This window comes from Rhineura floridana, chromosome 20 (genome assembly GCF_030035675.1).
Source record: "Rhineura floridana isolate rRhiFlo1 chromosome 20, rRhiFlo1.hap2, whole genome shotgun sequence".
Classification (NCBI taxonomy): domain Eukaryota; kingdom Metazoa; phylum Chordata; class Lepidosauria; order Squamata; family Rhineuridae; genus Rhineura; species Rhineura floridana.
The window spans coordinates 924,402-943,172 of record NC_084499.1 but is presented as its reverse complement, the minus strand read 5'-3'; the positions used below and the strand labels follow the sequence as shown (position 1 = coordinate 943,172).

Below are 18,771 nucleotides of genomic sequence, written 5' to 3'. Positions count from 1 at the left end.
GCCCCACTTCTCCGTTCCTGATATGCCAGGGCAACAAACAAAAATCTGAAAAGCAAAAATAAATAAATCCCCCGTACACATGTGCACTTCTGCATTTAAAATTCATATAAAACATACCACCAGCAAGACTACAGAAATAAAACGGCTTTCTTCTGCTGCCCTGATGCTAAGCACATTTTTCGGGAATCAGCACCATTTTGGTGTAGAAATGGATACTTTTATTTTTAAAGTAAAAATAATAAAATGAGCATCTGTAGCCATTGACCTATAAAATGTTTTTTAAGAATAACAAACCCAGGATGCTTTGGGTGACTTGGGCCAGTCCCAGTGGCTGGAAGATTGCCCGTGGTGGTTGACCCGGGTGCTGACACCAGCCCTGTTTGCTGCTGTGGCTCCATCGTTGGGGGGGGATGTCTCTGGACTTTGGCCCTGAAGTCCAGCCCTGTCTGCACCACTGCAGCCAGGCCAACCTGGGCTGGGCTCCTTTGGGAAGAAGAGGGCAGGATAGAAAACGAAGGCTGGCGGTTCAGATCCAGATCTGCTTAGCTTTAGCGCTGTGGCAGCCACAACACCTTCGCTCTTGGAATTGCCTTTCGTTTGCTTCGCTTGAATGGATAGAATTACCATCTTGTCAGCCTGGGTGGTTTTGTTTTGTTTTTTTGCTTTGAGGTCAGTTGCCAGAAAAGCAAAAGACAGGGCTGCCCCCCCCCGGGGGGGTTGTTTGACCAGGCCGGGACTGAGGGGGCAACAACAACAATAATAAAGCTGGACTTCATAGACAAGCAGGCAGCTTTTCCAGGCATTTCCATCCCTGGTTCCACCCCTGCAACTGCTCAAGACTCTCTCATCCTGACCCAGAGGACTTGGCTTTGGGGCCTCACCCAGATACTAACCTTTTTTATTGATTTTTAAAAAGCTGGTACTTCTCTGAATGGGATTCCATTATTTGAAATGTTCTTTGCTGTAATGGGAACTAACCTCCCCCAAGCAAATGCTCACACATACAGAGCCCTGCTACATAAAGGGTTTGGTTGCAAGCAGAGGAGGCCCAGTCTTAGCCTCCAGACCTGTTTTCGGTGCCTGTGCTTCATCCCTGTAAATAAGGGAGAAGAGCTCTGGACATGTGAAAAGACCCTTCCCTTTAAACCTCTGCAAGAAATGGGGTAATCTAAAGTGTGCGTAAATATACCCAGAGCTGTCTTGAGTAGTAAAACAGTGTGAACATTTGAATAAAAATGGCAAACACCTGAAAAATCAACCAGCAGAGGTTGCTGCAAGGTGTCAGCACTGGGAGATATTCAAGGAGTCCTTAATTTATTAATTTAATTAATTGGGGCTTGGAGGCTGCCAGTTTCTCACTCTAATCTGGAAGTCCTACTGCTGGTACCAGTGAGCATGCAGAAAGTACGTTTTGCTTCAGATTAGGTAGAGAATGGGGGCTTGCAGCATTGAGGCTGGTTTGGACTGGGGGCCTGGATTGTTGCTTCTGCCATAGGTCTGTATGTGCTGCTTTGCTGGATCTGCCTAAAAGCCCCTTATGTACCATACTCTGTTCACGGTGGCCTCTAGCTAGGAAGCTCACAAACAGGAGATGAAGGAAATGCCTGCCCCTATTGTCTGGTACTCAGTGGAAGACTGCCTCTGAACATGGAGGTTCTATCATGTGACAGTGAATTCCATCAGCTAATTGTGTGTAGTGTGCAAAAGTACTTCCTTTTGTCTGGCCCCGAAACTCCTGCCTGCCTGTTTCATTGCACAATCCCCCAAGTGATGAACCATGGCTGCCAACTTCTGTTCCTGGAACTGCTAAGTCCAAGGCCGTCCTCAGGCTCATCTTCCACACCCACCCTTTCCACAAGTGTCTCATCGCAGCTCACCATCAGCAGCTTCATCAGAAAAACCGTTTCCTCTTTTCATCTTGTTAAAGAAACCTCGCTAAGGAGCAAATTACAGAAGTACAGCTGTGTGGGCGGGCACGTCTCTCCAGTTGCAACCACACGAGCCCGTAAGTTGGTATTGCAGAATTCAGCATCCGCTGACATCTGAACTTTCATTTTAAAAACACCACGCATGTTAAGTTTCTAGCCCTTAAGGTTTAAAAGTATGTGGGCAGTGCCTGATGAAGTGTCAGATGCTGGGAGTGGGGAAGAATTTTCCACGGTAGATTTTCAGTCTCACACATCGCTCTTGCCCCTTCCTTTGTACTTCTGGTAAGTTTGTTTAAATCAAGCAAAGTAAGCAGTTAAGAACAAAGGCACCCATCATCCTGCAAGATCAACCCTGCGTGCACCTTAGCCCAGCGTTGTCTTTTGGCAAGCCGGGTGCCTCAATTTATTTATTTGTTAGATTTATATCCCACCCTTCTTCCCAGTAGCTCATAATACTGAGACAAGAAAGTAATGGACCTTCTCCTTCCCCCTATGGTTTGTGCTCAGGGTTTGGTGTTCAGAGGTACAGTGCTTCTAAACATGGAGGTTCCATTGAATATGGCTAGTTTGTTGAACTTAGTTTTTCTTAGTGCAAAACATCGGTTGTACCTTTTTGTTGAACAGTTTTGTTTCCTTTGCGCCACATTTGCAGGGCTGCCAGACTGCACCCAAGGGCACCTCTCATCAGTGCCGGCCTTCTATTCTTGCAGACTAGTTTAACCATCTTCCTCCAGGACTACAGAGTTGAGGCACCTGTTGTGGTTCAGTTATGTTGTAGTTACTTACACACCCACAGAGGTCCCTGTAGGAGTTGCCATCTTTTTCTCATAGCTGAATGTCAGGCAGAAATTCAGCAGATGCAGATTTTTCTTCAGCACTGGCTGAAATGTGCACATAAAAACTAGCCATTTTGCTAGCCGTGGGAAAACAGTATGAGACTGTGTACACTCCAGAGTAGGCCTTTCTGTGGTTCTGTAGGGAAATTCTGGTGCTGAGCAACCCCCTTAAAAAAGCAACAACAACTTTGCCCCATCCAGCCTTGGAAATTTCCTCCTTTGCAGCCTTTAGGACTAGGAGCTGTTTTTCATATTGTTTTAAACAACAATCAACATTTTTGTTATTGTTTGTTGAATGTATATATTTATGTTGAACGTTACACCCAGTACTGAATTTGGTTTCATGTGTGTACTGCAGGAGACCAAATTAAACACGGCTTCATCCCATTTCCTGCAGAATTTCAGTTATAAGACCATGTCTTACCACAGCCTTTTTCACACCGACTGCCTTGTGAGCCTCACTGTTTCCTCTGTGACGCATGGCTGAAAGTGCATCTCTGCTGGCACACCACATTCCTTTATTATTCCGCTGCAATAGCATGTCCCATGTGACTTTGAAAGCTAGGAGGGTGATGGTTCTCTGGGCAAAGATAACACTAGGAAAAACACCGTCCTTCAGTCTGTTGTCGACAGTCCACAGCGTTACTCAGCAGCTGCAGAGTGTGGGTGAAATGGCAGGCTGGGCATTACATGGCACTTTGGCATTCAGGCACATGCATTTACAGCAGCCTTTGCCAGCCTGGTGCTCTCCAGATGTTTTGAACAACAACTTCCATTCATCAGACTGGGCTGGCTAGGGCTGATGGGAGTGTTATCCAAAACTTCTGGGGAGTACCAGGCTGGGCCCCACTGTTTTAGAAGCCAGGTGTGTCCATTCTTCCACCAAGAGAGTTAATGTTGGGGAAGGGCTGTAGCTCAGTGGTAGAGCATCTGCGTTGGGTGCAAAAGGCCCCCAACATCGCCAGTTCCATCTGGGGAAGACCCCCGCCTGGACTTCTGCAGAGCCTGCTGCCAGTCATGGTTGGCCAAGCGGAGGGAGCTGGCCCAAGCATCCAGCTCACAGTAAGACAGCTGTCCTTAGGGCTGTTGTGCCCAGATCCCATTGGGGCACCTGGTTGGCCACTGCGAGAACAGGGCTGCTGGACTCGGTGGGCCACTGGCAGGAGGCTCTTGCGTTCTGGGGGAGGAACCCTGAAAGCTGGCTATTCCAGCAAGTCACACTAGGAAACTTTTACAAGGGCCCCAAAAGACAAATATAAGGCAGCAATTTGCCAGGGACTAGGAAAAAGGGCCGCCTAGCCAGTTCTCGTGTCCGTCTTGGAAAGAGTGAAGACCTTTTCCCAGGGAAAGAAAGCCAGGTCAGAGAGCCCCCACGCCTGGCCCACACAGGCCACATTTCCTCCCCTCTTCTACCAGCAAGCTGTGTATTTCCAAATAGCATCTTGGGAAACAAGTTGGTTTTCCTGTTTTGAACCCACCAGATCAGTCTTCCTCCCCTCCCCCGCCTCCTTCCTGTTTATGTGGCTTTTCCTCCTCCGTACCAGGTATGCAGGTGTGCTTCTGCACCTGGCAGGCGGCAGGCTGCCTCCTCAAGGACAGAAAAGTGAGACGTCCATGAGCGCCGTTCTGTGTCTGCTGCACATTGTGTGAGCTTATGGACAGAACTCTTCCTACATGTGGATACCAAACATTTTAAAAGGGGGAGGGGAGATGTTTCTGGAAGAGGGGATGGAGTTCATCTTTACCTTCAGGATGTTGTTTCTGTGTGATGGTAATGAAGAAGGAAGCCTTTGCAGTCCAATTGACTCATGACTGAGCCATGTGCAAATGACCTCTGGTTACACACAGGCAGGAAGGGCCAGAGAAAAGCACAGGGAGACTCTCCAGTTGGAAATTTGCAAGCTGGCCAAGCCTGTCTGCAGTTCAAATCTAGCATTAGCCAATAACCTATGTAGTGCACTCAGGACAGAGTCTCACTTGCTCACCAAATCTCACCTCTGTCCCAAATCTGCAACATGGAGATGATAATAACTGGCCTGCCTTGCAAGCTTGTTGGAAACATCATTGAAATTATGTATGTGGAATGTGTCGAGCACTGGAAATGTGTCAAAGTATTCTCCAGCTCTGTCGGTCTAGATCTGGGAGATGGTGCTCTCCAAATGTTGCCAGACTACAACTCCCATCATCATCGCTGGCAACTGGGCATGCTGGCTGGAGCAGCTGGGGCCTGGAGTCCAACAGCACCAGGATGGCCACAGATTCCCTGTTCATCGCTTAGGATAAGGGCATTAAAGGAGCCCTGAAGCTGGATCAGACTAAAGGTCCATCTAGTCTAGGGGTAGGAAATCTCCAGCCTGTGGGACAAACTTGCCCTTGCATCTGTTTTCCCCAAACCATGCACACCTGACATCACATTAGGTACAGCCACAGCTGGATTGGCTGCACAGCTAATCCCTGCAGAAATGATCTTTGCAAGCTCTGTGCTTGGGGCTTGCAAAGCACTTGCAAAGCACTTCTCAAACATCCAGCAACCAGAGATCATTGACTCGCTAACAGATGCTTGAAGTGATGTGCAAGGATCCTTGTTGGGTGGGTGGGACATAGTGACATCAGGTGATTGATGGGCTCCCCTTCCCACCTGTCAAATTGGCCTATGGGAGTGGGACATAGGATCTGGCCCACAAGTCCAAAAGGGTTCCCCACCCCTGACCAGTGTTCAGTTTCCCATAACTGCCAACCAGCAGATGCTCACAAACCTTTTCTTCCCTTTATTTGTCCCCACCATCTAGCATTCTAGAATGATGTTTCTGACAAGGTGCACCTGGCACCAACACTGTTGTCTTTTTGGCGCCAGGTCAAGACTTTCCTCTTCTCCCAGGCATTTTATCATGTGTTTTTAAATTGTTTTTAATTTTTTTTTAATTGTGTTTTTAAATTGTTTTTAATTTTTTTTTAAATTGTGTTTTTAAATTGATTTCTTGTATTTTAAAAATTGTATGTTTCTTTATTGTTTTAATTGCTGTAAACCGCCCAGAAAGCTTCGGCTATGGGGCGGTGTATAAATGTAATAAATAAATAAATAAACAAATAGTTCTTAGGTAGACTGCCTCTGAACATGGAGGCTCCACTAAGCTATTATGCCTACTGAGCACTGAGAGATACAAACACAATAGCAGTTTGTGCTGGATGAGATAAAAGGTCCCTCCAGTCCAGCATCCTGTTTCTCACAGTTTTCCAGTAAGATAGGAACATAGAAAGCGGCCTTATAGTGAGTCAGACCATTGGTCCATCTAGCTCAGTATTGTCTACACTGACTAGCAGTGGCTGTCCACGGTTTCAGGCAGGGAGTCTTTTCCCAGCCCTGCTTGGAGGTGCCATTGGGGACTGAACCGGAGACCTTCTGCATGCAAGGCAGGTGCTCTGCCCCAGCCCATGGCCCTGGCCTCTGGGAGGCCCATAAGCAAGCCGCACTAATGTGTCCAGTGTGGAGTAAACCAAGATACTCTGCCTCTAAACCTGGGGGCTCTATTGCTAACGTCACCGCTATCAGGCCATATGAGCTCCGCTGGATGAGCATCCCCCTCTGGCCAGTTGGGAGGCCCCAGGAAGCTCCCATGCAGAACCTGAAGGCACCAGCCAAAACAGATGCCAGGGGTCACCCCAGTCCCCTGGAGGTGAGGGATACTCTAGGGCAGCCTTCACGAACCTGGCTAGCTCACACCAGCATCATATGGCTGTGCTGCCCAGGGCTGATGGGAGTTGCAGTCCAAAACAGCTGAAGGGCACCAGATAGCTTTAGTGAGAGGAACTCTGCACTTCCTCAGATACCTTTTTATCTATCTTCATATATTCTAAGATGCCAGGCAGCAATTAATCCCTGGGTGGGTATGCTGCCTCTGAACATGGAGGTTCAAGGATTCATGCATCGGTGTGGACTGAGAAGCCAGCCTCCCTGGTTTCAGCAGGCTTTGCTCTCAAGTAAGCATGCATGGGACTGCAGCCTCATAAGCCTGTAAAGCTGATCTTGGCTGAACTGGACTGCTCCATCCATTCTTTAAATGCAGTGGCTGGCATTGAAGCTGGTACTGCAAATTTGCAAGCACTGCCAGTCCCAGCAGAGTGAGCTTGAAAGCAAAGATTGCAAAGTGCCAAGACAAAAGATCCTGGTCTGAGTCGCTGGGAGATGGCTGCAGTTGGGGAGGGTCTGGGGTAAGAGGGATGTGAGAGGGTGTCGCCCCCCCACTTTATAGCACAGGTCTGTCCCACATACCAACATTGCCTGAACTCATCAAATCAGTCTCTCCCTGCCAGAAATGCTCTTTTTCTCTTTCTCTTTTTCTTGTCCTCTCAAAACCTGAATTGCTTTTAAAATTTGGCAGCATCAAATTGGCACATCAAGGATACACCCCTTTGCTGCCAATACAGGCAGGGTGGGCAGGAGGGAGGGCGATGCCCTGGCTAGGAAAGAAAGAGGAGACCAAGGGGGCAAAAGCTGGCCCTGGCAAGCCTTGGCACCATCTGCATGCCAGCTTGGGCTGGCCCCAGCAAAGGATCCTTAGCCCTCCATCTCATTGGCTCACCCAGGGCTCTTTGGATGCTGCTGCGGACAGGATTCCGGCGGGGGGGGACCCAGGGGGGCATGTAGCAGTTTTATCCCCAGGTGCCACCTCCAGCCCCCTCCCAAGGAGCCTGGGGCCTGTCGTTTGGGGCATCTGGTTGGCCACTGGGAGACCAGGATGTTGAACTGGCCTGATCCAACAGGCTCTTCTGCTGTTCTGAACTACAGTTTGGCAAGGGAATTGCCACTAAACCAGTTCCAGTCTGCCGTGTAAACACAGGTCCTGCGTGCCTCATTGTGCACATCCAGCACCAGGAGTCCGGCCCCAACCCCCTGCCCCCCCTCCCTGCCTGGCCCCCACAAACCCTTCCACCCCACAAGGGCGCTCTGAACGGAGATTGTGCCAAGGATTCCTTTGTTTCGTTCAGTAGTATAACTTTATTTGGGAGAGTCAGTTTGGGGTTAACAAGACTGGGTATAAAACAGGTGCTTTATCACAACCCACAGCTGGAGCAATGGGAGGGAGGGAGGTGGTGGCGGCATCCTCCCTTGGGCCACCCACAGCAGCCTGCTTGGGCCTAAGGGCAAGCCTCCCAGCAGCCCATTGGAAATGCTCTGGGCCAGCGCAGTCGTTCCCTGGGGCTGGCACACCTGGGAGCTGCAGGCGCCTTGCCCCTTTGGACTGGTACAGGCTCCTGTGGGATGCACTTCATCTGTTCTTTCAACGTGGAGGCTGAGGCTGCCAGCCAGCCGGAGAGCCCAGGGCCCTTCCTGCCTCCCTGTGCATGTTTGTGAATGGCCCTGGCCCCAAAACGCTGGGAGACAGGTGGAACTCCACCTGGATATCCATCAGCGGCCCCTGCCCCAAGGAGCCCGCATCCTCCCCTGGCCTTGCCTTCCACAGCCCCTCCCTCACCTCCCTTGGGATGGGCATTCCCTCTTTGGGTCTGACGGCTGCATCACCCACAGAAGGTACCTGAAGCCAGGCTCCTCCTCCACATCCCCAAAGCTTGCTTGAGGGAGACAGGCCCCAAGGAGCTGCCTCCCTTCTCTGCCCAATGGGCACGTAGGGCTGAGCCCAAACAGGTGAGCAGCTGAGGGACACCCCTCTCAGTGTCTCTGGCCCCAGTCGTTAAGAGGATGTCTAGCAAATTATGGCTTTTCACTCTCTCACTTGGCAGATACATTTTTTGCAAATATTCATCTCCAAAGAGGAAGTTAGCATTTTGTTCCCCTCCCCCTCCCCCTGGAATTCAAACAAGCACATAAATGGAAGGTGTCCCCCCCCCCGAAATATGCCTACTTGTTCCCTCCAGCTAGCAAGCAAGCCGTCCTTTTGTGTGAACCAGAATGTCTGTGTGCAGGGCTCGGCTAGTGCTTTGGAGGGTAACCCACCTCCAGTTCACTCCTGAAACCTCAGTAGCGGGGGGGGGGGACTTCCTTCCCTCAGGGTGGAGGTTTGGTGTCAAGCAGAGGTTCAGTCCCTGCCAGGCCTGGACATTTTTAAAAAAATTTTTTGGCTCGGACAGGCCACTCCTCTTCCCCAGGGTCGAGGCTACCCAAGAAGGAAAATGGCAACCTCAATCTGTTTTATTTGATGGCAAGGGCCCAAACAAGATGCATTTCTGTAACAGTGATGTGGAACATAGATCCTCCAAAACGAGGATAAAAATAAATAAATATGTTTTTAGCTTCCCTCAAGGACCTGCATCAGGAAAATGAGGCAACCCTACTGGGAGGTCCATTGGCAACCGTCTTTTGATTGGCAGCAGTTAGATCCACGCAAGACAGCTTGGCCACAGAAGGGGAAACTTTGGCAAATAACTTAGAAAATGGTGTCCGAGTTGGCTCCCAGCACAGGCCCTGCCTGGTGTTGCTACTCTGGGTGCCCCACACCCTGGCACCTCTATCGGCTGCCCAACTCCTTGTAACGCTAATGGCTTCCTGGTTCAGGCTGCCAACATGAATGTGACTACAGCAGCCCTGCTGGGATGCAAAGCCACAAGCAAAATGCTGGAATTGGGGAGGGAGGTCTTATGTTGTTGTTGGGGTGAGTGGAGGGAGGATAATCAAGCTGGAGGAAACAAGGGTGGGCCGTGAGGTCTTGTGGATAGATCTCCCCCACTTTTCCTGCTGGCGCCTCCTCCTCCAGCCTACAGGAGAGAGTCAAACTCCTCTCTGTCCTCCTCCCATTTTGCTGCAGGGGACATCCACACCCTGCCTCCTGCACTCTGGTGCAACTGCCCCAGCAGCCTCAGTCATTCTCCTTCCATCATGTAAACACAGGTGCCAGGCTGGGGGGGGGGGTCCACTGGGGCGCCACGGCAGCACCTGGAGGCAAGCGGGTGCTGGTCCTCGGTGGCTGGCAGAGGGGCAGGTCAGTCATCATGGCCTCCCGCAGGACCAGCCGTTGCGCTCTCTCCTCTCTCACGGTCCCAAGGGGGCAGGTGGAACCAGGGGAGGGGGGGGGACACGCAGCTTACATGATGGTGCAGGAAGACAGTGGGTTCCGTATGTGGCAAGTGCAGGCTGCCCCACAATACTGGCGGAAGGTCTGGTAGCAGCTGCGATCGGCCTCGCTACTCCACTGCACCGGGTTGGCTGAGAGGGCCTCTGCGGGCAGCCTGTTGAGGATGCTGGTGTTGACAGCCAGTGCGGCCAGCCCATAGTCAGTGAACAGCACAGTCTCCCTCTTGCAGGTGGGGCAGGAGATGAACTTGTACTTGGGACAGGACTCGTAGAGGATCTGCAGGCACTCCTCGCACACCGAGTGCAGACAGGAGAGGATGCGCGGGCGTTTGTGGGTGAAGTTGTACATGTGGCCACAGGTGGGGCACTCCAGTGGCTCGCATGGGGTGGAGGGGTGCAGCACGTACTGGTTGACAATCACCTCGTCTGATGGCGGCGGTGGCTGGCGGTGGTAGCAGATTTCGGAGCTGCCTTTGCGTTGCGCCTGGTACAGCCGCTCGCGCCGGGGCGGGGGTGGCGTCCGGGAGAGCCCCAGAGGGCCCGAGTTGCTGTCTAAGACTGGGATGTCCCCGCAGGCCTGATTGACGATGATCTCTGACTCCGAAGGCCAGGCCCGCTTGGCGACAAGGGGAGGGTCCCGGTGGGGCGCAGGGGCATAGCGCGACTGGGTGCTCTGTAGCTCTGAGAACTTCTCCGGGTGGATGATCTTCATCGCCTCCATTTTGATGATGACCTGCTGCCCCTTCAGGCATGACATGAGGAGGTTCTTAACATTACTGTCCGTGGCTCTGGTTTCTCCGAGGGCCTCCTGCATGAGGCTAGGAGGTGTTTGCAGCAAGCCAGGCTTTGAATCGCGCATGTGCCGTGAAGCGGCACTGTTGGAGGTGGCCGCTGGAGCAGGGGGACATCCTGGAGGAAACGTCGCAAAAATGGTGCCTTCCAGGTGGGCTGTGGGGCTAAGCCAGGGGGGTAGTGCGCATTCCTGGCTGGTCAGGTTGGAGGGCACAAGGCGTGCTGGAGAAACCTCCTGGAATTAATGAAAGCAATCCGCGGCCAAGTGGGGCCTTTGGCTGGGTGGTCCTGAGTACAGCGAGGCTGGCCAAGATGTTGCACCATGGAGCCAAGAGGGGTCTGCTGCTGTCCCCTGCAGGGTTGCACCTCGCTGACTGGCTGGATGAGCAATGAGGCAGCCAAGTTCTGTTGGTTCCTCTCCCCCCACTCTGCAACCCTGGGGGCCTGAGCCACCTTGATGGCAGGTGAGTCAGGCTGAAGCCGTTTCTCAGGAAGGAATGTTATCACACAGCACCTTCTGCTCTTCCCCCACAGGGCCTTGAATCCTGTTTACCTGCAAAGAGGAGATCCTGATGGGCCTCAAGAATGTGTTTTGCAAATTCCAGAGGTCTGACTTCCCTGTCTCTCCCACTCTCTTGCTCACAGACATCTACAGAGCTTCAAGCATCAAGGTGCAGGTGCTAGTGAAACGCATCCTACCCAGGCGCTGGGCTTCAGAAGGCTTCATCTCTAACAGTCCTTTAGCCTCGTTGTCTGGCTTGGCCTCCCAACTCAATCTGAAAAACAAAGGAAACCTTTTTTCCCCAAAAAAAACAAATCTGTCAGCGGGCATGTGCTTAGACAGGAGTCTGTTGCTTATTCCAAAGCTCTGTCTCCTACTAACAAATCAAAACAAGACAATAATGCTGGGAAAAACAGCAGGGAGTATAAAAAGAGGAAGGCCAAACAAGAGATGGATTGATTCCATCAAGGAAGCCACAGACCTGAACTTACAAGATCTGAACAGGGTGGTTCATGACAGATGCTCTTGGAGGTCACTGATTCATAGGGTCGCCATAAGTCGAAATTGACTTGAAGGCACAAAACAACAACAACAAACGAAGCAGGAGACTTGATGTAATAAAAATGACCAGTGAAACCACACAACCTGTCTTTTCTTCAAAAGGCAACACCCAAAGAAGAGTTTTGTGTAAATCAGAAGCTTGCTTCTCATATAAAAATCTACTTGGTCCAATCACATATTTCATTTCACTTTCCCTACGCTGTGATAGGTTGATGTTATTGTGACGGCCTGCCCTGCTCTCCCTCCCACAATGCACTTGCTCCTCATTGGTCTGCACTGAATTTGCCACTCTAACTTTCCTCTTGGATCAGGGTAGTTGCTTTTTTGTTTTTACTCTTCTGGGGTATGGGTTTTAGGACAATTCTTTTTTGTCTAAGTTCAATTATTTTGTTACATAGGAAGCTACCTTAGTTATATTGAGTCAAGCCTTTGGTCCATCTAGCTCAGTGTTGTCTGCACTGGCTGGCAGCAGCCCTTTCAGACACTGTCTTTCCCAACCAACCTGGGGATGCCAGGAATTGATCCCAGGATGTTTTTGCATGCAAAGTATGCGCTGTACCCCTGAGCTGCAGCCCTTTCCCAGAAAAATGTCTGGACAGGGACTTGAAACGCAAAGTCTGGTGCTTTTTCGGCTGTGCTACACAGACCCCTTCCCCCTTTTTTGCTTCTGAAGCCCTGGAGCAGGGGCGTCACTACCAGGGTGCAGAGGGTGCGGCCCGCACCTGGGCGTCACCATGAGGGGGGTGACACCCAGAGCCGCCCCACCCCGTGTCGTTGCCCGGCAAGGCTGCTCCAACTCCTCCTCGGAGGCAGGCGGGCGGGCGAGACCAAGAGCAGCGTCTTCCCAGGGGCATGGACGGGGTGGCTGGCCTTGAGTGCGCGCGTGCAGACATGCGCACACAAGCCCAGCCACCTCGTCCATGCCCCTGGGAGGGCACGCACCGGAGGTCTGCCCCCCCCCCGCACTCCCGCTAGTGACGCTGCTGCCCTGGAGAGCAGACAGAGTGCCCATCTGTCCCAGTGGTGGGGAACCTGTGGCACTTCAGATGTCACTGGACTCCAGCTCCAATAATCCCTGACCACTGGCCCTGTTGACCAATGGGAGGTGGTGTCCAACAACATCTGCAGCGTAGTGAGTTAGACACTCCTGGTGTGCATGACAGGATAACAGACCTGGGCCCTTTCTCTGGAAGATGTTCATACTCTAGAACTCCTTGTTTGCACCTACCCACCCACCTAACGTGGGTGTGGGTGTGCGTGGGCTTTCTCTTCAGAAAGGACCATGAAAACTGCTTGATCATAACAAGCCCTCTGGGCAGCTGTGGGGAGTTACTATAAACTGGCCATCTCAACTGCCCTGCATATCTCAGAACTTACTTTCAGTGCAAGCACATCCTGGAAACATATGAGATTATAGAAAGACTGCACCAGAGCATGCACAGAGTAGTTCCAAAATAAAGAGTGCTGGGGGGAAAGGGCAGACTCCCTCCCCCACTCCCCATTGCTGAGTTCAGGAAAGGAAAAGGTGCCTTCAGTGGCTTATCAATTTCAGCAGCACATGATACAAAGGAACAGCCCACTCGGGTGTCAGATGTGTGGACGCACATCCCACACTGAGCACCGGCAGTTTCCATGCTCCTTCAACAATTCTGCGGTTGGTTGAGAGCCACACTCTGCAAACTTGCACCCTGCCTCTGCTCCCTGTCACAGCCCCACACCTCTCTCAAGCCACATCTATACCAGTGAGGCAAATTGCTTCACTAGTCATTTCCTCTCCCCAGGGAGCTGGAAATCTTGAATGAAAGACGTCTAGGGGCACCAAAACACTGAAGCAATGTTGGACCAACTGACTTTAGAGTTGGACTATGCAGGGTTTCAAGCTTCACATAACTCATATCTGGGAGAAGTGGCGTCATTTACTGGCATAGCATTTAAAGGAATCAAAACGCCCGCCAGGCACAAGCAAACAGCGTACTGGGCTTAAGCAGGCTGGTTTCCTTCAGGCTCAGTGCCATTTCCCCGCACATCTGCAGAATTGGCATCATTAATAGTGATACTGGCCTACCTCATGGAGATGTCTACGCTTGACTAAGATGATATACAGGAAACACTTTGAACAACTGAAATGTCAGATATATTCAGAATGGAAATGGACCTGAATGGGACAGCGCTTGACCACATACAGCAAGATAGGATGTGTTAATGTGGACCAATTTTTTTATGCTGGTAGAGAGTGAGTCACACAGGACTTCTCTGCTTCTTGCTGAATTTAGTTTTCCCAAACTACAGAAAACATTAAAAATGAGATGCTGTGGTGCCAGCAGCTGTTGTTGTTTTTATTTTATTTAACTGTTAGAAGCCATTTCGGCATATACGTGCTATAAAAATCAATAAGGCATTTATATACTACTTAAGAATTGTACATAAACATCATAAAATTTACAGAGCTGATCCTGGCTAGTCTTCGTTCACCCATCCAGGTCCAAAGATATTTCATTCTCAAGAGAAGTGAGGGGAGGGGAGAGAAAGGCCCCCTCCAGGCCCCCAAGAGCTGAAAGTGGTTTAGATAGGCATCAATCCCCATGGACATGGACTGAACACAGCTTTCTTTTCTCCCCCTGCAGCATCTAGTCAAACAGACCCTGCAGGTTTTGAAACGGAAACCTGCAGGACCTGTTCAACAGAGTGAAAGTGGGTGCACACCATGGACATCAATCTGTCCCTCTTTGAAACTGCTTTTGTCTCTCTGAGAATGGGGGGACCCTAACATTTGTCTCTAGCTTGAGCTGTGTTACTGTTGGCTGACAAGAATATCATGTGGCAATGAACCAAGTGCTGAAGTGGGGGGGGGGGAACCTGGGTTAAAATCTCCCCTCAGTCATGAAGCTGGCTGAGTGAACATGGGCCAGTCTCTCTCTCTCTGCCTAACCTACCTCACAGGTTTGTTGTGACTGCACCGTGTGATGCCCCCAAAGGCAGGACATAAATGTGATCAATGAGTACAAGTCTCCCACACAATGCAGTTTCAGCTTGTGGAACTCATGGGCACGGGATGTTGTGATGGAATGCCTGCTAGGGCACAGAGCTTTAGAAAAGAAAGACTAATGAAAGGCATGGACGGGGTACATATCAAGAGCTACTAGGCTTGCTAGCCAAATGGCTCTTGCATGCTCAGAAGCTCTGAGTACTGAACAGATGGAATCGAAAAACACTCCCAGCGTATACAGAGGTTTGAACTGCTAATCGCTGTAGCACAGAGTCATGCAAGAGGGTCAAAAGCACACAGAAGCACTCAGCTTTCTTGGTGGCAGATGGGGATGTTTCCCTCCTCCACAGCCTGGCGGTATTTTAAAGCCTTGTCTCCCTTGCTGTTTTCTCCCTCGGTTGCAGCCTTTGCCAACCTGGTGCCCCCCAGATGTTTAGGGCTCCAACTCCCATAAGCCTCAGCATCATACGGCTGTGCTGGCTGAGGTTGACGGGAGCTGGAGGGCACCCCAGGTTGGCAAAGGCTACTTTGCTGTTGCTTTTCAAGTTGGGGCAAACATCTTTCTGTTTTGTTACGTTACTCTGAGAAGTTCGGTGCAGGATCACAGAAAGCGGCCTTCACATGAGTCAGACCGCGGGGCCAACCAGTTCAGTCTTGGCTGCACTGACCGGCAGCAACGGCCCTCCAGGGTTCAGGTGGGAGACTCCCAACCCTGCCCAGGATGCCGCTGTTGGGAATGGACCTGGGGCCTTCCGCATGCAGAGCAAGGGCTCTGCCACCGAGCTGCAAACCTTCCCCAAACACACGTTGATGGAGGAGTAATAATGAAAATGATATCAGTATCTGGAGGAGGTGGATCATCCCGTGGAAAAAAGGAGCCTTTCACTGGCTCAGGCCATCTAGCCCAATATTCTTTCTTACAAGGGTGGAGAGCCAGGTGCCCTGGCGAGGCCTACCAGCAGGGCATGAACACAATGGCCAGCAACTGGCAGTCAGAGGTAGATTGCCTCTGCCCATGGAGGCTCCATTCAGCTGCCAGGCTAAGAGCTTTCTACAGACCTCTCCTCACACTGACTGAGTTATGTTTAAGGACACCAAAACCGCCAGGCCTCATGCACCTGGCAGGTCAATTCATTCCAATGGCTTTAACGGGATTCGACCAGTTCCTGCAGAAGGCAGCTATCAATGGCTACTAGCCAGGGTGGTATGCCTGACTACCAGCTCCCAGCAGGAGAGGGTTACTGTGGCCATGCCCTGCTTGAGGACTTTCCCCTGGGCCCCCCAGCTTGCCGGCTGGGAGAACAGGGTGCCAGGCTAGGTGGCCCCTTGTGGCCTGATCCAGCTCCCCACTGGCTCTCGTTGTGCCAACGCTGCGGGGGGGAGGGGGACTGGGCGTCAGTCGGGCTGCTGCATCCCTTGTCCTGTAGGCTCCTCCGGGCAGGGACCTGTCCTCTAAACCCGCCTCGTCCCTGGCTGTGGCTGCATGAGGAGGACTTGCTGTCCCGCAGACCCACCGCCCCAGCCCCGGATGGGCTTCCTGGCCTCTGGCCCCTCGGGGCTCACTGGCCTGAGCGAAAGACAGCGGAGTTGTTTTTATCCGACCAGCCCGCCGGAGGCGGCGGCATCGCCTGCAGGCCTCCCGCAGCCCGGCACAGGCGACCCACGGCCCCCCTCCAGATGCCGCCCGCCCGGCCAGCGGTCAGGGGGAGATCTCCGCTCCCTCCCGGGGCCGGCCGATGCGCTCTCACCTCGGGCTCCGCTGGGCCTTCTTGACGACCGATGCCGGCTTTGTGGGGCACAGCCCTCGCCCGCTCAGCCTCCGAGGGGCCGTGTCGCTGGAGGCGGCCGGGCAGGCAGAGGCGGCGGGCAGGGCAGTCCCTGCCTCCCTCCCGGGCGGCGCTGGCTCGTCCTTCCCCGCCAGCCTCCGGTGCGCGGCGGGTCCCTCCCGGCCTCCTCGTGAGGGCGCGCCTTGGCCCGGGCAAGAGCTCCGCGCTGCCCGCTCCCTTCCGTCCTTGCGTCCCTCCTGTGCGCCTGCCGGGCCGGGCTTTCGCGGCTCCCAAAGATGCTGCGGCCAGGCCGGCTCCTCCGCGAGCAGCTCCGGGGCGAGGGGGACCCAGGCGAGGGCGGCTGCAGGAGTCCCTCCTCGCCGTCGCTGCCTCGGGATGCTGAGCCGGGGCGGGAGAAGCGCCGCCCTCCCTGCCTGCCTGCCTGCCTGCCTGCCTGGTCCCGCGGCGCCGCAGCCTTCAGGGTGGATGCCCGGCCCGGACTGTCTCCTGGGCGACGCGGAGCCTGCCGCCGCCTCCCCCGCCCGCCTGCGTGCCTCGCGCTCTCTGCACTGCAGTGATGCTGCGCGCTCGGCTCGGCTCACATTTCCCTCAATCAGCAGCCCGCCGCCGCCGCCGCCTCGTGGCCACCGCGCCTTAGAGTCCGCCCGCCGGCCCTGCCCCGCCGGCTCTCCCCCCGCTCGCTGGCTCCTTGGCAGCCCGCCTCCGGTTCCTCGGCCCGCTGCAAAGCGAGCGCAGCCACGGCTGACACCTCTGCGCTGACCGTTGCCATCCCGGCGGCCGGGCGGCGACTCCTCCTCCCTCTTGGAGGCTTCCGAAAAGGCGCCTTTCGCCCGAGCTTTGCGCGGAACCTGCACCCCGACGCCTCCCCTTGCGCGCACCGCGGATCCGACGCTGCAAGCCGTTTGCAGGACGGGGGGTCGGCACGTGGGGCCCTCCCGCCGCCGCCGCTTGTCTGGCCAATGGGAGCAACATCCAGAGGGCCCCAGCAGGGCCCAGTCCCTAGGTTAGATGTCTTCGCCTGTCCTTACCATCCCCCTGCGAAGTAGGCCGACGGGCCCAGATACCTCCGGAGGTTGAAGCGCGGAGGAGGAAGAGGAGGAGGCGGCGGCGGCAGGAGGAAGAGTCGCTTCTGGCCTCAAGACGGCGCCCAGTGAGTGGCCCTCGATGCATCATCAGGGGGCCTGGAAAGCAAGATCCTGCCGCCCGCTGCCTTTTGAGGCCATTTGGGTTCCGAATTAATTGGCGCAGGAATCGCTGCAATCCGCTGGCCCGGATTCCTTTCAAAGGGGATATTACTGGACACGTTCAGGGAGGAGGAGAGGTCAGGGAAGGGCCTTTAGCCACAAGGGCCGTGTGGAGCCTCCACCTTCAGAGGCAGTCTGTCTTCTTCCTCTATGGAAGAAGCCATTGCCTTCAGGCCCTGCTTGCCGGAGGCGTCTCCCCAGCCACTCCGGGTAAACAGGGCGCTGCAGGAGGTCTCATTCAGCAGCCAGGCTCTGATCATTCACCATGATCATTAGGAATGGAGCCTCCACGTCCAGAGGCAGTCTGCTCGAAGTATCATATCCAGGGGGTTACCATCCGTATCTCAAAAAGACAGCTCTGCTGAGATTTCGGTTATGTGCCAATCTATTTTAATGTAAATTATCTGTTAAAAAGAGCAGACTCTTATTGTTTAATTGGCTGACCCAGCCCTCTGTTTCCTCACAAGGAGCTGAAAGACACCTTTGAGCCCCCTTTGGGCTATTGTGTGAATGTTTTCTGTAACCTGGGAAGAAGAAAGACTCCTCTTCCGGTCAAGCATTTAGCATTTGCATTACAGGCACAGGGAAACCCAGGCACCCTTGTTGCGTCTTGTGCCAAAATGGCCTCTTCAGCCAGACCACAGAAGCTAATGTGGACTAGAACCACTCTTTCACACCGTTTGCAGCCCACCAAACATTAAAAAGACACTCCAGATTCATTATGATCATGGAGGCCATATCAATCAGTTGATTTCAATTGATGGCCAGGTGGAACCTCCATGTTCAGAGACAGTATACCTCTCTGTGTGAACTAGATGTTGGGGACACTCATCAAGGGGGGCTGTTGTTATGGGGAGAGACAGCAGCTCAGGAGCGGAGCAGCTGCTCTACAGGCAGAAGGCCCTGGGTTCAACTCCTGGCATCTCCATCAAGGCAAATCAGTTTTCTGGAGATGGGGGGGGGAGAGAGAGCTCTCTGCCTGTGTCCCAGGCAAGCGGCTGCCAGTCAGAGTGGACAATGCTGGGCTAGGTAGATTGATTAGCGAAGAGTCTGGCCTGGTGTAGGCAACTCCGGAGGCTCCTTCCCTGTCAGGGGCTGGCGAACGTTT

General features: G+C 53.1%; 1 protein-coding gene across 4 annotated transcripts; it reads right to left on the bottom strand.

The window, feature by feature from the left end:
* Positions 1 to 7,750: 7,750 nt before the first annotated feature.
* On the bottom strand, positions 7,751 to 17,677 carry RNF208 (ring finger protein 208). Of its 4 annotated transcripts, none has more exons than XM_061604291.1 (2): positions 17,448 to 17,677; positions 7,751 to 11,136 (listed from the first exon to the last, which is right to left on the bottom strand). In XM_061604291.1, exon 2 carries the CDS (start codon positions 10,648 to 10,650, stop codon positions 9,802 to 9,804), a length of 849 nt encoding a protein of 282 aa, XP_061460275.1. In that variant the 5' UTR covers positions 10,651 to 11,136; positions 17,448 to 17,677; the 3' UTR covers positions 7,751 to 9,801. The 4 variants fall into 4 exon arrangements, with proteins under 4 accessions (XP_061460275.1, XP_061460273.1, XP_061460271.1 ...); XM_061604289.1 differs by lacking the exon at positions 17,448 to 17,677 and adding an exon at positions 16,381 to 17,434 and having other exon boundaries at positions 7,751 to 11,377; XM_061604287.1 differs by lacking the exon at positions 17,448 to 17,677 and adding an exon at positions 16,381 to 17,434 and having other exon boundaries at positions 7,751 to 11,359.
* Between the last annotated feature and the right edge of the window lie 1,094 nt (positions 17,678 to 18,771).

Excerpts from the sequence above, each read along its gene's own strand:
- RNF208 (XM_061604291.1), bottom strand. The coding sequence starts at position 10,650 with ATGCGCGATTCAAAGCCTGGCTTGCTGCAAACACCTCCTAGCCTCATG.